Raw genomic sequence first — 16,397 nt, 5'->3', positions numbered from 1 at the left:
CCTGCTGGGTGCTTGGTTGTCACCACAATTCTTACAAAAGGTATTTCTGGGGTTCGTTCCAGCTCCTCAGGACTCACTAGAGGGACTGGCAGCTTACTTTCCCCCATGATTGCTGTTGGGCTATTTTGTGGGTCAGTGTTAGGCCTCAATGAAGTCCCCACATGGTGAGCTCTGGGCATGGGGGTATCTGGGAATCTGGCTCCTACTGAGGAGCAAAATCTAAAGACCCACACCCAGAGGGTGGTGAGGCCCTGTCCCAGAGTGCCCAGAGAAGCTGTGGGTGCCCCCTCCCTGGCAGTGCCCAAGGCCAGGTTGGACGGGGCTTGGAGCAGCCTGGGCTGGTGGAGGTGTCCCTGCCCATGGGGGTTGGACTGGATGAGCTTTAATGTCCCTTCCAACCCAAACCACACTGTGATTCTGTGACTCTTAAGTTCAGTAGCATTTAGGATCAAAAAAGTATGTCAGGTTTTATATTCCCTTTTTAGGAGAACGAGCAATTTTAATTTACGTAATTGCTCGTATCTTGATCAAATTCTGAGCTGTTTCAGGGCAGGAACACTCAGAGTTCTGCCAGTCCCCAACAGGCCAAAAATGTATGAGATTATAAATAAATCTTAAAACTTTTTAGTGTGTTTTTAAACTCCTAGCCAGGCAGCCCCTGTCCTAACTCAGAAGCAGTCAGATCACTGTTTTTGTGCTCTCCGTTTATACGAGAACAAGAGGTCACTGGATGACATTACTGCTCTGTAAATTTAGAACAAATCAAAGGAAATGCTACTTCACCTAGTGCGTCGTCATCCTGTGGAATATACTGTTCCAGGATGTGAGTCCAGAGCTGCAGCCGGAACATAAAAAATAGCTGGACCACGTTTGCCAACAGGGATAACCAGGAGCGGTGCTCCAGAGCATCGGCTCATCCCGGCTGGAGCCGAGAGCAGACACCGGGGCTCCCTGCCTGCAGAGGACAGCTTTCCGAGGGCAAGGTTGCTGTGGCTTCTTTTGGAGGTTCCAAGGATATTGTTTGTATTATTGTTTTTATTATTTTGGTGCTGATCATCGGTCTTGGCTAGACAGCGCAGCGTGTGCGCTAGCCTTTCTCCCTCTGTTAGTGTCCTCGGACGAGTGGATGCCTGGAGTTGAAATTACTGGCTCAAGTAGAAGGCGGTGAAAGCGGTAGGATGTTTTCCTGTCCCAGCGAGTGAGAGCACGTTTCTGTTCATCTGGGTTGGACCAGCGTTGTGGTGTGCTCCTTGCCCATCAGCCTGCGCAGGGGCAAGTCCCTGAGCTGAGTGCAGGGACAGCAGGGGTGGCTGGGGCTCCCCAGAGGTGGCTGGGACACAGCAGAGGTGGCTGGGGCTCCCCAGGGGTGGCTGAGGCTCACAGGTACCTGTGTCTGCTGCCGGGATGCGAGGTGGGATGAAAGGCAGGAGCTGTTGAAGCTCTCTGTGGAGGAAGTGTCCCTGTTAACGTGTTTCTGGATTCCTAATTATCCTTGTTAAAATGTTTAATTGTGGCACCGCTGCATGTTAACTTGTAAACCAGCTTTGTACGGTTTCTTAATTTCCCCCAAGAATTGTTAAACCAGTTACGTTAAAATCTTTTCTGTCCTTCCCAGTGAAGCCTGAATTGTCCCAGTGTGTCCTTCCTAGAACAGGAGTTACGTTTCAGATCGTCTGTCAGTTCACGTCTCTGATGACACCACTAAATCCCAGTGCAAGCGCTGGTTCAGAACTGACTAACGGGGAATGCTTTTCCTAAATTTATCTTGCACAAAGTTACGCCTATTTGCAGTTTTGTAGTTGTGCAATAGAGGCTTTATTTTAATTCTGTGACTCTGTCTGGGTGATTCAGGAATGAAAATCTTCTTGATCTCTTTATTTGTCCTGTTGCCTTATGAACTTTAACTCTGTTCTGTGAACAGGGGATTGTCCAGCACTGAATGTGGGGGTTTTAAGATGATGGGGTAGTGACTTAAGAAGGGATCAGTGATTTCCTCTATTGGACAGGCTCTCCAGTGATGCAGGAAGCCGCTAGCCTTGGAAGTTAACTCTTATCAGAGGAGTGCCTGCATTTCTGTATACTGTCCCAGTATTTTAGATTTCATCTCTTCAAGGTGAAACGATGCTATGTACTTGGTAACTCTTCTTTTTTCCAGAAAGAGAGAAAAATAAGAAGAGGGACAGCACTGAATAAGGGTATTCTGAAATGGGATCACGACGATGATAAATGAATGTTACCAACTGTTTTCAATCACTTCTCCCCAGTGGCTGCTGACTGAACCGGCAGTTCCTCATACAAACTGGCTGGGTTTGAAGCGATGAAAGCTCCTTGGATGCTTCGTCCTGGGATGCTTGGACTGTACATAGGGTACTGCTGTACATGTGCAATTGTGGATGTTCTTGGCTTTGCCGCTGGGAGAGAAGTGGAACCCTGCACGCCCGAACAAATGATTTGAACTCGCTTTACTTCCAGGAAAAAAGGTGCTTCCTCTCAGCAGGACTTGGGAGATGCTGCGTGCTCTTCTCGAGCCTCACACTCTTGTGTGTGTGTCATGCTCTGTGAAAGGTTTGTCTAGAGCAGCCTTCTTTCCACAGCAGAGTGTGGGATGGAAATGCAGTTCACCAACCCCTTTTCCACTTTCCCAAGGAAAAAGAGAGACTCCTGTGATACCTTCTTTGGGGATTCATTTGTCAGAGCTGGAATTGTCTACAGGAAAAAGTCAGGGAAGAGGGAAGGAGTTCTTCCAAGTTCTTTATTTTCAGGAAATGGTAAACACTTCTTTCTGTTTGCTTGCAGTTGATGCAGACCAGGCTATAATGTCCAGGATACGATGCTCCAAGCCAGAGCTGTGTTTCTGCTATGGACGGCCAGCCCACGCTTTACAGAGGTGTTTAGCTCCGTCCATTGCCCACTTGATGCGGCTGTAGCCTTTTCTGGGTGTTGGTGGTGCCTCTGGGTGCAGTTCAGTGTTACTGCAGGCGAATGCTGCAGTCTGTCCCATGGAAAGGAACACATGTTGAAAATGGGAGAGCATGACATAAAGCAGGAGTGTGCAGGTGTACCTTCTTGTTAACGTGACGTACGGATTTCATAGTGGATGCTCTGAGGCACTTCAGCGAAAAGCTTGGTGTTCAGCTTCAGATGTTTTTGTTTTTAGTCTGTTTTATGAATGAGAAAAGTGAGAAACGGACTGGAAAATGGTCATTACCAGGAGTCATGTGTTGGGGTGTTGTGAGGGGGTTTCAGTGCTCATTAACAAAACCTTGGTGCTGTGCTGGCCTCATCAACTTGACACCATCCTCGCTTGTTTTAACCCATCATTTCAGATGTTGGGATGCAATCTGCTGAAAAAGCAGCTAATGTAGACAGATTTTTAATTACAAAATGTAGAGGGATGGAACAGAGTCTGGACTGCTGGAAGTGTTGAGAGTTGACATATAGAGAAGTCTTTTGATTTTTCCTAATGGTTCAACTTTATTGCAGCTTTTCTTAAATCCGGGTCTTTCAAACCCTTCAATACGGCTCTGATTTAAGAAGCCCATTGGATGGAAATGGGTAGAGGTGTGCACAAGGAGGCAGTAAGATAGGATAACTGTGGTGTGGGGAAGACAGACTTTGGCGATAGGAAGAATCAGCGTTGATTTATGGCCGGGCCTGGTCCCCGGCTGAATGCCAGCCCTGTGGGTCCCCTTCGGGGTCCTCTCAAGAGCCTGGAGCTTTGCTTTCTCTCTGCTGCCGCCCTCTGACCAAAGGAGAGAGCACTGGGGGAGGCTGCAGAGCCTGCCTGCCTGGGCAGGGGGAGCTTCAGCCCCTCCGTGTGGTTCCTGCAGGTTTGGTGAGACCCAACTGGTCATTTAGCACAGGGGGGCTCCTACGCGGGAGTGAGCCCAGAAACACGCTGAGGACAGGGCTTTTAGAGGAAGGCAAGCTCAGGCTGGTGGTGCAACATTTTGGTACTCCATTGGTGGAGTATCTTTTGTGTAATAAACGTAGGAGAAGCCCTCGGGAACCACAAGGGTTCAAAATGCAGCGATTGCTCTTCTAGATGGCTTATTTAGCTTCATTTCTCTCCTCCTCCCACCCCGCTTGTCATAACTCTAAACAGATTTTTAGTATGATGTTAGAGTATGTCATCTAATTCATTAATTGCTAGAAACTGGTAGGTTATGCTGTTAGCAAAATGTTTTAATGTGGTTGCCAATCGAAAAAGCATTAAGTACTTAAACTTCGACAAGGTCTGCACATTAATGCATTAACTCCTGTTGCTCTGTGCTGCGTCATGCTGTTGTTTGGGTACGAGAGGTTTCTTCACTCAGTTCAGCATTGGTAGTGACAGCTCTGGTCTCTGTGGTTCTGCTCGTCGATGAAGGAATTAAGGTGTGTTTTGGTGGAAGAGAAACGTGGTTGAAAGGTGCCAGTGACTCCTGCTGTGGAGCTCATCGCCCTGAAAATCACCCCAATAGACTGTGCTGGAGATCATATGTTCCCTGCTGTCTGTCACTGCGTGCCCAGAATACCCACTGTGAATTTCTCTCCCACCAGATCATCACTCCGTGTCGGAAGCTCATCCTGTGTGCTGATAACAGGAAGGAGATGGAAGATTGGATTGCAGCACTGAAGACTGTGCAGAACCGTGAACACTTTGAGGTAATGGGAAGATGTGTTCCTTTGCGTGCTCTGCCTCCTCTCCCAGATCACAGCTTGTTCCGAGGCTGGAGTCAGCTTCCAGTGAAGCTAATAGAAGTCGTTTTTATTGACTGCAATGGTGATAGCATTCAGCCTTCTGTAAAAACCGCCACAGATGCACTGAAGTGATTCTGTAAAGAATGCTGGCAGCTTTGTGTGCTCTCCCTTGGTAACGCTGAGAGCACTTCCAGAGTGTGGGTAGGTTATGAAACACAGCTTTCCTTCCGCTGTCCTTTCACCCTTCAGTTATCCTCCCTGTCCCAGTTCACGTCTCACTGCTTGGTGGTGTGCCCACTTCAGTGCATCCGTTTGCTTTCTGTGGTTAGACCAGCACTGCCCCCAGACAGAAGCTGTCTTGTGTTTTCCCTCCTCTGATGCTCCCTGCTGCTGGCACAGGCGTTCCTCTGCCACAGTAGAGCAGGTTGGGGAACTGATCTTGCCGAAAACTTCATCTGACCAAAAAATGAGGAAGGAAAAGCTCAAGTCTCCAGCAGAGAAATCGTCCAGTTCATTCCCCTACACACGCTTGTAGTGAGGCAAGGATGGGAGGTAGGACAGGAGCAGGAATGAAGGTGTGGCTTCTTCTTCAAGTAGTCTCTTCTGACTTAGACCTTCTTGAGTTACAGCTATTGTGTATGAACTGCATGTGGCCTCCTCTTCCCTCGTTCAGCTCTTCTGTTTCTGCCTTTCCCGACTGCTGCGGGCGAGTGTTTGTTTTAAGAAAAAAAGATGTTGTTTTTCTACTTTAGACTTTGCTGTAATACATTTCTCTTCTCAGTCTACCCAGTACAGCATGGACCATTTCTCAGGGATGCATAACTGGTACGCCTGCTCGCACGCTCGGCCAACGTACTGCAACGTGTGTCGGGAGGCGTTGTCTGGAGTCACGTCGCACGGGCTCTCGTGTGAAGGTAAGCGTGCTTTGTCTCCTGGTTTGGATGTCTCATCTTACACCTCGGTGCCGTATTCCAGAGAGAATTGAAGAGGAATGGTGTGAACACGCTGCCAGAAGATGTAGAAAGATGTAGCGTAATGAACTTGAGAGCCACAGGCTGTGTATGAAACCAGAGCTCTTTTCTGGGGCTGATGCTGAAACTGTGTGCTGCTGAATCCCTTTGGCTTCACAGAGAATTCCCCTGCAGAAGTCAAGATCAGAAACACGGCATTTTGTAAAAGGCTAATAGATGTGGTGATGTTTTCATGCTGGTTTTTAATGTCGTTTAATAGTAATATAGCTGATCCTTTTTCCCGTATCCCCACATACTGCCATCCCTTATTAAAATCCTGCTGCTGAAGTGAACAGGTATGTACTGCTGGGGTATCAGAAGATTCACAGGAATACTGCTGTTCATAGGAATAATCGTACTTGTAAGAGCATCCTTGTTAAGTGCTTGAATGCCAGGAGGTTGCTCTTTCTCAGCTTTGAGACGTGTGGCTGTACACAGCTCGTGCATCTAGCGTGTATGACCCTATACCCACACGTGTAAAGGGATGCAGGAGTGTATGACTGTAAATCATGTCAGCTTTAACAAGGTGATAGCTGAGCTTTGCACAAGCAGCTGGCAAAAGTGACAAGGCAGGAACAAATAGCTGGCTCCTCTCACTCAGTGTGCCTAGAGCTGATACTTTTGGCAGTGCTAACAAGGGTGGTGTGTGCCCATGCTTTCTTCTGGAGCCAAACCTGGTCACTTGGGAAAGCTTTTGCACAGGCTGCCCCATCACACGGCCTGAGGCACGGTTAATGTATTCTTCTCTTCCTCTCTAGTGTGCAAGTTTAAAGCCCACAAGCGGTGTGCTGTGCGGGCAACCAACAACTGCAAGTGGACAACTCTGGCCTCCATCGGGAAGGATATCATTGAGGATGAAGATGGGGTAGGCGTTAGTCTTAGCTCTTACAGCTTCCTTGCCTTCATGTGTTAGTGATGTGGGAAAGGCCTTTACTGTCAGAGCAGGAGGTTCTGTGTGAAAAGTTCATCCAGAGCAGCGAGAGCTCTGTAATAGGAAGAAACTCCTGCTGTGGACCTGGTGAACTGAGGATGAATTAGTTGGAGGTGTGGGGAATCTGGTCTGAGTTTGGCAAAAGGAAGATAAATGAGCAGTTGGAACGGTACCTTAGCATAGGGGATGTCTGATGCAGGTCTGTGTTTCCTGGGTAGCCTGGGGCGAATCACCTGGTCTCTTTGGGAGATGCCAAAAGAGATCCTGAGGTGTTTTCCAGACCCTGCCTTGGCTGTCCTCAAACGGTGCACATGGAGGTTTCCATCTCTGTGTGTCTCGGTGCCGCTGTGCATCCTGTGCCCGTGAGTTGCACTCGGGAAGGTCCACACTGCTCCTCTCCCTCTGTTCGTTTGCAGATCTCAATGCCACATCAGTGGTTGGAAGGAAACCTGCCCGTGAGTGCCAAATGCACCGTGTGCGATAAAACCTGTGGCAGCGTCCTGCGTTTGCAAGATTGGCGCTGCCTTTGGTGCAAAGCCATGGTGAGTTGAGTAAACGCGATTATTTCAGGAAATGGATGGTCTTTGATCAGCTCTGGGGTCTGTTCCTTTAATGACACTGCTTAAAATGAAATCTCTAGCGGTATTTGCCATGAGGGACTTTGTTGTTCTTTCTTCCGATGATAAACAGCCTCCAAGAGATAGAAGTTGAAATCTGTACTGAAAAGTATCCCTGTGGTACCTGCTATAAGTACCTGGCTTCTCTGCAAGCTCATGTTCTTTTGATAGTGAGCTGTCATAGAAGAATTTAATTACTCCAGATATGTATCGGTGCCGCAGGCGTGGGATGTGTTGGATTTAAGGAGCTATTGTTTGTCATTTCTACAAGTTGAGAAGGTACAACAGCAAAAGATGATAAAGAATACCAAGGTATTTTAATAATGGCAGTTTCTGTTCCTGTTGCCATAGGTTTCTCTTGCCTGGCCGCTGCAGTGCTGCAGATATTGCTGTTTCCAGTTGTCTATGGGATTAGTAAAAGAAGTCTCACAAAATATGTTTATACTAACTGAGGCAGAGGCTCAAACCCCAGGCAAACCCTCTGTCTTGCGGTCTTCGTGTGCCAGAACTTACTGCAGTGCCCTACCCTGCTTTGCATTTCCTGTTTTGGGTGGTTGCATTAATCCTTTCTTCACTTACCTCTTACGTCCCTCGTGTCTTCCTGCTTTGTTTTTTGCTTGCTTCTTTTCTTGGATTTCCAGCTTTTCCTTTTGTTGCTGCTTTTTCTCTCTCAGCTGACACTAGGATTTTGCAAGCAGGATGCCTGAAGGCTCCTCAAGCCACATAATCTGTTATCTGGTCCTCCGAGCACTCGGAGTGCTCGTCTCATAAATTTAAATGGCAGAAAAAGTACGTACTCATGGGAAGAGGAGAATTAGCAGAAGGCTCTGATTAGGTCGTTCTTAAAATAACTTTGATTCTCCCCCTCTTCCTTTCCAGATTCTTGTTGGCTGGCTGTATGAGTTACACCACGGTGCCCAAAAGAGTCTGAATGAATGTTTTTTGGTGCTTTCAGGTACACACAGCATGTAAAGAGTTGTTGCCAAGCAAGTGTCCTCTTGGACTGTGCAAAGTGTCCGTCATTCCTCCCACTGCTCTGAACAGCATTGATTCGGATGGTAGGTGTCGCCAGCAAGTGGTGCCTTCCTTCCCCTCTCGGTCGCAGTCCCTTCAGCTAACGCTGTTTATGCCAGGCTCTGTCAACTGAGAAGTCTGCTTTTGGTGTTGCTGAAGCTCCAAACTGGAAGGCATTGCTGAAGCATGGCGATGAACTGTTTGCTTTGCTTTTGCATTCAGTTTATTACCCTGTAACGCTGGTATTTGCTGAGCTGCAGCTGTTAAAATTTATTGAGAACAACTACATTGCAGAACCAGTTTGGAAAGCTGAAAGTTTGGCATGCTGCTAGGAGATAAGTGTGACATTTGGCAGCATGAGGTGTGCTTCGTGCCGGATCTAGGGCTGTGCGCGTTTGGCGTTTACCCAGCGAGTGCCATAAGCACAAGGAAAGGATTTGCTTCTTCATAGCTGTGCTGGTGTGGGGGATGTTGGTTTTTTCTCACTCTGTCTCCATGGGCAGCTTCAAATCTCTTGGCTTTTCCTCCCTCTCCCTTCCCTTTCACCCACCAGGTTTCTGGAAAGCCACTTGTCCCCCTTCCTGCACAAGCCCTTTGTTGGTCTTCGTCAACTCCAAGAGCGGAGACAACCAAGGCGTCAAATTTCTACGCAGATTCAAACAGCTCCTGAATCCAGCCCAGGTCTTTGACCTCATGAATGGAGGACCTCACCTTGGGTAAGGAGATAGTCCATGGAAACACAGATTTCTTGGGCATACCAGAAAAGTACACACGATTTATTTGGTTACAAGCTCATCCTCAAATATAACAAGGAATCTATTCATCCCAGAAGAATGAACGCATAGGAAGTTTGGAGGGGTTTTCCCCTCTCTGTGTTTAGTGTTATTGATTAGCTGAACCCAAAAATGTTGTTGAAAACGGGCATCACTAACAGCAGGACAGCTTGAGGGGTTTGGGGCAATTCCAGAAACACTCCCTTGGAAGAAGACCAAGCGTGGAGAGCTTGGATCCAAAAGAAAGCTCCTCCGCAGCCAGACGTGTAACAGACATCCCGATGTACTGTTCACCAGAGTTAGCTTCAGTTACATCGGGGAAAAGACAAATGTCATGGATAGCAAAGGAGTATTGTCAGAATGAGATTTGGCCAGAAATAACTCACCTGGGAAGTAGGTAAAGATTTTGTGGTGATAGTGGGAAAATACGTCTTACAAGTAGTGCTTTTGGTGAAGTTTACTCTGGTGTGGGCTCTGGATGACACTGGAGGCTTGTTAACCAGGTTGCACTAGAATGGCTATAGATGAGAAAACTAATGAGTGCTGTGGAATAAATTCCCTTGGTGCATCTCTGCAGCTCTGGTGAGGGGAAAACAAAAAGTTTGGTCTCTTGTTTGCTCCCTTTACATGTTCTGTGTTGCGTCACATTTGAGTGACCTTTGTCAGGAACAGGTACTTCTTACAAGAAAAGCCAACACAAGGTGAATTTCCTTTGTGTTTTTCCAAAGGTGACTCCAAGTCTCTAACTAAGACCTGTAGATACAGGGTGCTGAATCTGGGAGCGTCCATTCCTGGATGGGTGACCACTGGGTTCTGCTTTCCTGAGAGCTGTTGTGGCTTTTAGCCGTAGTGCGTTGTAAAACACTGCCCTTTACAACTGCAGCACGCTGTCCAGGGGAGGTGCTTGGCTGATAAATAACTTACAGAAAGCATACTACATTAAAAAGTTTTATTCTTCCCCTCCCCACTTGCGCTGACTGGAGAGAGGAATTTTGCAGGAGAGAAGGGAAGGCAGGAAATCAATTATTTTCTCAAGCTGTGGTGCACACTTCTAAAACAGCCACTCTTGTTTGCTTGCTTAAAAAGGAAACGGTGGTACAGGGTAAAGGCTGCTTCTTAAAAACGTAAATATTCTCAACTGGTGCCAGTCAAACTGGACTGCAAGACGTCATTTCTGGTACACATTTTTCCTGTGTCAGCAGCGCTTGAAGAAGTGAGGATTTTCATGTACTGCAGTAAATCCTGTCTAGGCAATAATAAAATATATATATCTATATCAAACTGAATTAAAAGCAGGCAGTAACTCTGGAAGATGAGGAGTGAGAAGCACAGTTCTGAACAGCTTGAGGAGAGGTTGTTTTTAGTATTCTGGAAGGGGCGGATAGTGAGATCCACACTTGAGTTGCTGGAGCTGCTTGCCTGCCTGCAGGACACACACGGCGCCAGAGCACTGATTGATGTTGTGTTCCCAGAATAAGGCCTAAAGCTTGTGGGGCTTTACATCCTCTTACAGTTGTCTGCTTTCAATGACTGCACCAAGTTCCCACTCTTCAAGCTCTCCTTTATCTGGTGCGGCCTTGAATGCACAAGCAGTGACAAAGAGCCCTGCAAACACTGACAAATAACCAGTGTTGGGCTGAACACAGCCAATCTGCAACAGGGAATGAAGTCAGTGGATAATGAGCTGTCACATGTTTGTTTCCTCTTCTGTTCAGACAAAAGTGCCCTGCTTTAGTGGAGCAGTTTGTTTCTGCAGTGAATAGGCACTGTGAAGTGCTTAGCTGTATTTACAGTTCCTTATTTATCATCATTGTAATTCATCCGTAATATGACAGTGACCCATATTAATTGCAAAATCAGAGCCTGCTTAAGGAAAATCTGCCCTGTTTGTTACCCAGATTGGACTTGTTTCTCATTTCTTTCTGTCACAGCTGATCTTCTCTTGTTTCTCCTGTCCCTTCTCCGTAGTTTACGGTTATTCCAGAAGTTTGACACTTTCCGGATTCTGGTGTGCGGTGGGGACGGAAGCGTTGGCTGGGTTCTCTCCGAAATCGATAGCCTCAATCTTCACAAACAGGTACCTGCCCAGCGAGCTTGCTTGGATGAAAGAATGAAGGGATAACTGCAGCATGGGTTGAGAAGGAGACTTTCTCTGACCATACAGATGTGGTTTGCTCCAGGACTGGAGCTGCTGGAAGCTCACAGCAGTCTTCTTGTGGTATTTTCTGCAAGAAGCAGTACTGGACTGATCTGTTATTCCTATCTCCATTACTCCCCCACAACTCCTTCTTACAACAGCCAGCTTTTGGAGTAGCTCTGAGTTAATCCTGCTCCATTGACACACTCAGAAAGGGCTGGAGTTAGAAAACTGAGAGTTCCACAGGGACAGTGCTCCTCATCTGTTCCCTTTAATTCTCATGGTGGTGTTTCTGAGTCCTGGGATAGACTGAAACTTCGTTGGAGTAAAGGTATCATAGTGTTCAATCTGTTTCCATTTTCACTTGGAGGTGGCTATGCTTATTTTACAGAAAAAGCAATAGCACCACCTGATGGTTAAATAAGTACAGCTGTAGAAGGGGCTGCTTTAACAAGGTGCTCCTTGAGGTGGTCGCTGTAATACACTTCTCAATTAACACCTTAACAGTAGAGGAAATCTTTCCTTACTTGCATGTCCGTCTGGCTGTTTTCCACATCCAGTTATTTTCTCCTCACCGTGGGCATGGCTGTTTCTCAACGACTGATCTGTGTAAGGAAGCAGTCGTGTTACTCGTGGCTGTCTGTGGCTTGTGTTTTCCCATTGGAATATCAGGTTTGCTTTCCTTTTCTCCACTGCAGTGCCAGCTGGGAGTGCTGCCCTTGGGAACGGGGAATGACCTTGCCCGTGTGTTAGGCTGGGGGTCTGCTTGTGATGACGATACCCAGCTCCCACAGATCCTGGAGAAGCTGGAGAGGGCCAGTACCAAGATGCTGGACAGGTGAGTAACCATCACTAACATCATCCCCCTTACGTCAGTCATGCCCTTGCCAAAGTGCAGTATTTTCTGCTTGAGGTTCTGATCATTTACATCCTTTGGATAAAGGAGGAAATCAGCTGCCTTGTATTGATGTCTTCATTTCCACAGGTGGAGCATCATGGTGTATGAAACCAAACTCCCTCGCCAGGCCTCCACTTCCACAGTCACTGAAGATTTCAGTGAAGACTCGGAGGTACCTCATGAGATGCAGAGGGCAGGGGACTGGGAGCAGTGGCCTCAGAACAGGCAAGGAGGCAGAGGTTGAGTTCAAATGGAGCAAACCTGAGCTGACGTGGGTGAAGCAGGACCTGCAGAGATCCTGGGTCTTTAAGTCAGTGAAGTATTATGGAGATGGATGGAGGTTGGGTTAGCAATCATAATGGGAAATGGGAGGAAAATGCTTTGGAGCAGGACAGAGAAGAAATGATCACATTTTATCTGCTACCATGACATCATGTTGTTGAAATTATGGAAAGCTGCGTAGCAGTCAGGAGAACAGCAAAAACCCAGGTTTAGATCCATTGTTAGTCTGAGCCTCTAAGAACTGGTGATTTCTAGGTTCAGGACTGGTTTATTGATCCAGTTCAGATCGTCAGTGGGTAACTGCACCCTGGACCACAGGATTTGTCCAGGGCAAAAAGAGCCTGTAGAATGATAGGTACTCTCTGGGGAGCCAGGGTTACACAGCATATGTTGTAAGGCTGGGAAGCAGCACCCCAGTGGGTTGTTTCTGACTCACCAGGTGCAGAAGATTCTCTTCTATGAAGACTCTGTGGCTGCTCATTTGTCCAAAATTTTGACTTCAGACCAACACTCAGTGGTCATCTCCTCAGCCAAGTGAGTACTTACAGGACAGCTGCTCCAAGCAGGAGTTGCACTCTGGAAATCCTAGGACAATCCTCCTATGACTTTGTTTTCATTGCCTTTTTTTGTCTAGGGTGCTATGCGAGACCGTGAAGGATTTTGTGGCTCGAGTAGGAAAAGCCTATGAGAAAGCAACAGAAAGCTCAGAGGAATCAGAGGTCATGGCCAGGAAGGTAAAATTGGAAAAATTGTTTGGGTTTCTGCTTCTGTAGTGGTAACTGCTCTGTTTGCAGACAATCAGGACAACAGCAGTTTGGCAGGCACTGAAAGAGTGAGCTGCTCAGTCTACTGTTAGTTCTACTCACGTGTTCTTCACCTTGTAGTGCTCTGTGCTGAAGGAGAAGCTGGATTCATTGCTGAAGACACTGAATGATGAATCTCAGGCATCTTCATCTCTGCCAAACCCTCCTCCCACCATTGCAGAGGAAACCGAGGATGGCGATGGGTCAGGCAGCACTTGTGAGTCTTCCAGTGACCAGTCGGTGGGCTCATCGTGTACTGCAAGACCCCAGATATTTCGCCCCCGGGAACAGCTCATGTTGAGAGCCAACAGCTTGAAAAAAGCCATTCGCCAGATAATAGAGCATGCAGAAAAAGGTAAGCTGCTAGGAGTCCTGCCTGGGACCTGTTACAGGGTCTTATTCCAGAGAACAGTAGGGCTCTTTATTCAAAACAGCTTTCCTGAGCCAGAGAAGCTGTTCAGTAATGTGACTGTTCAGTTTCAGTGCCATCTCTGCCAAGCCCACCTGTTTGAACCGTTGCTTGGTAAATGAATCTGAAGTTTGAGGTACGTTCTCTCCCACAGGGCTGGTTTAGGAAGCTGCTGCCCTCCCACACTCTACCCATACCATAATTGTGTCAGCGCAACTGTTTGTGTGGCCTTGCTGTGAAACAGAGCTGAAAACGCTTGGGAAGAAAGTATTTGAAGTATTGTAACTTGGATTGTTTCAGAAATCTCTTTATAGCACAGCCCAGCAAAACGGTGCAGTGGTACTGCTGCAGGAGAGGGCAGGGACTTCTGAAACTAGCTAATACTGCACCTTGATGCACATCAGTTCTGTTCCCATGTAACTTCCCAGGCAGGTGACCCTCTTTTCCACATCTTGACCCTTATCTCTGTCTGGCCACTCATACCCACACAGCTCAAAGTTCCATTTGCTTTGAAAGGCATCAGTGTCCCAGATGTTAGTCATAAACTCAGCGGTTTCACTTAGCCTGAAGGAAGTACCTAACAGCTTGTTACTGGAGATAAAAGCATGGGAGTTGCAGATGCGATGCCCATGCACACCTCAGCATGCTCTATGCACAGCTGTGTGGTCAGGTACAGATCGTTGCAATGTTGCTCGCATTTCCAGCTCTGCAATATTGTACACAACCTGTCCTGAAGGTGAAATTACACCAGATGATGGCAGTTGAGCAAACAGCCTGGGTATGGTGAAGTGAAGGTCTCACCCTCACTGCTGCCCCACTGTGCTGCTGCTTACCTTGTGCCAATTGGATGTTTGAGTTCTTCTGGAGCCCAACAATTTGCTTACTCCAGCAAGAAGAGTTTCTGTTTCTGCTGGGCTGGTGGCTTGGGTTGCCTCGTGGGTAGTTTTGGTGAGCTCTGCACGAGGGAGGGGAAGAGACTGGGAGAACTTCAGTTCTCACCAGCTCTTGGGCAAGCTCCAGTTGTGTTCCAGCTGTATTTGTCCAGCTTCTCCAAACTGGTTTTCGTCTTCCAGAAGATGTAATCTGATTCTTTCCTCTCTGTTTTTACCAACTGCTGTTTTCTTCCTCCTGATTGTATGTGTCTCAGTGCCCTTTTCAAATGGCTTACCCTATTGCCCCAGTACAGATTAAGCAAACAGAAAATTCATTCAATTTATCATTTAATGTCCATCTGATTAGAATTTATGGCAATATCTGAATGCCACTTTCTCTCTCCTTACAGCTGTAGACGAGCAGAATGCCCAGACCCAGGAGCAAGAGGGCTTCCTCCTGAGTCTTTCAGCCTCTGAAGAGGGCAAGGAGCTGAGGAACGAGGATAAAATCTCCCTGCAGTCATCACACAGCAGCTATGGGGTGTCGAAAGGGAGGAGCCAGCGGAAAGGTACTGCTCCAGGGCTGTCACCACGCAGATCCTGCCTGCAAATTGTGGTTCTGTTAGTTGTAGAAAGGGAGGGAGATGTTATGTGTATTGCCTTCCAAGTGCTGCTGTTCTCTGATTTTTGAATGATTGCTTTTCAGATGCCAGGCCTCCTGATGCTCTAGCCTGTGCATCATACACCCAGCGTTTTGCTACATCTCTGATGGTTGGTCCGTGATCTTAGCACGTAGAGCTAGAATTTGGAAATTTTCTTGCACTTTAGCCAATAATCTGGATTCTCTTGGCTCTCAGTGCTTGGACAAGGATGGTCTTGACCATTTTTCATGTCATCTGCCTGATGACATTTCCCTGTAAGCTCCTGCCAGCCTCTGCAGATAGCAGAACAGAAGCCAGTTTGCTTTAATAACTGTTATGTGAGTAATTTGTTAAAGATCCCTGATCACTGCAAATGGATTATATGGGTATTGATTTGGAGCCAGAATACCCTGACTGTTGTGCTGCGGACACCAGCTTTTTCTCGTCTCCGTTTCTAATATTTTCAGGTAGCATTTTGGTACCTCCAGTCCGTGAGGTTTTCTGCCTGCACGTGTGCCACATCTCTGTCTCTTAAGGACTCTTTCTGTCAACTCTTTGTTTTCTGGTGGCTAGCGTGTTTTACTGTTGAGTGGTTCCTAACCCAGCCTTGCTGCACAGGCCGTGTGCTGGTCTGAATCACAGCGTGTTTTTCAATAGCCACGTTTGTGTTGTGTTTTACAGCGTCCAAGTCTCCCTGTGAAAGACTTATCAACAAAGGAAGTTTGGCACTGGGCAGCTCTGCGTCTCTTCCTCCCCAGACAGGAAACCGGGACAACTTGCCAATGCTGAACACAAAAATCCTCTACCCAAGTAAGTGTGACACCCGTCACTTCCCACTGAGGCAGCCAGCTAGAGTATGGGTGACAGCAGCGTAGGCTGCAGTCTCCACATGAAAACATGAAATTGTCCTGTCTGATATCCTTATGGAGAGAAATCACTTCGAGGACAACTTCCCACTAGAGCTGAAAAGTGAAGGCTTGGAGGGACTTGTAATAGTTTCCAGTTTGTAGCTGAGACCTAGACAGAGATTTGTATTAACACAGTGCAGTGGCAGAATTCAGGTACCCATTACAAGGAGTTCCTGAGCTCAGAGTAACCTTGAGAAGATAGGCAGGATACTGCTGAGAGAGACTGTGGAAGAGTGGCAGCCTGTCAGTCAGAAACCCTGCAGGCAGCCCCAGAAACCCTTCTCTGTATCAGGAGTGCTAAGCCTTCTGGAGTGGAAGAAAGCACTACTGCTATTCACTCTCCACAGTGAATGACAGGAGTTAATACATTCTGCCCTGATGTCTTGTCTCTGAGACTGAAAATACCTGTTTTTGCTTGC

General features: G+C 47.3%; 1 protein-coding gene across 1 annotated transcript in view; it reads left to right on the top strand.

Moving 5' to 3' along the window:
* Positions 1-16,397, top strand: part of DGKD (diacylglycerol kinase, delta 130kDa) — a 35,619-nt gene that overhangs the window by 8,243 nt on the left and 10,979 nt on the right. Inside the window, exons 3-16 of the mRNA XM_010195129.1 lie at positions 4,543-4,647; positions 5,465-5,597; positions 6,452-6,558; positions 7,041-7,166; positions 8,197-8,299; positions 8,809-8,971; positions 10,997-11,105; positions 11,864-12,003; positions 12,151-12,235; positions 12,785-12,879; positions 12,980-13,079; positions 13,230-13,503; positions 14,840-14,998; positions 15,752-15,880. Of these exons, the coding sequence (XP_010193431.1) occupies positions 4,543-4,647; positions 5,465-5,597; positions 6,452-6,558; positions 7,041-7,166; positions 8,197-8,299; positions 8,809-8,971; positions 10,997-11,105; positions 11,864-12,003; positions 12,151-12,235; positions 12,785-12,879; positions 12,980-13,079; positions 13,230-13,503; positions 14,840-14,998; positions 15,752-15,880 (1,828 nt within the window). The remainder of the gene's footprint in view (positions 1-4,542; positions 4,648-5,464; positions 5,598-6,451; positions 6,559-7,040; positions 7,167-8,196; positions 8,300-8,808; positions 8,972-10,996; positions 11,106-11,863; positions 12,004-12,150; positions 12,236-12,784; positions 12,880-12,979; positions 13,080-13,229; positions 13,504-14,839; positions 14,999-15,751; positions 15,881-16,397) is intronic.

The sequence above is a fragment of the Mesitornis unicolor genome, unplaced genomic scaffold, assembly GCF_000695765.1.
Source record: "Mesitornis unicolor isolate BGI_N332 unplaced genomic scaffold, ASM69576v1 scaffold442, whole genome shotgun sequence".
Lineage (NCBI taxonomy): Eukaryota > Metazoa > Chordata > Aves > Mesitornithiformes > Mesitornithidae > Mesitornis > Mesitornis unicolor.
This window is presented reverse-complemented; position numbering and strand designations above follow the sequence as displayed.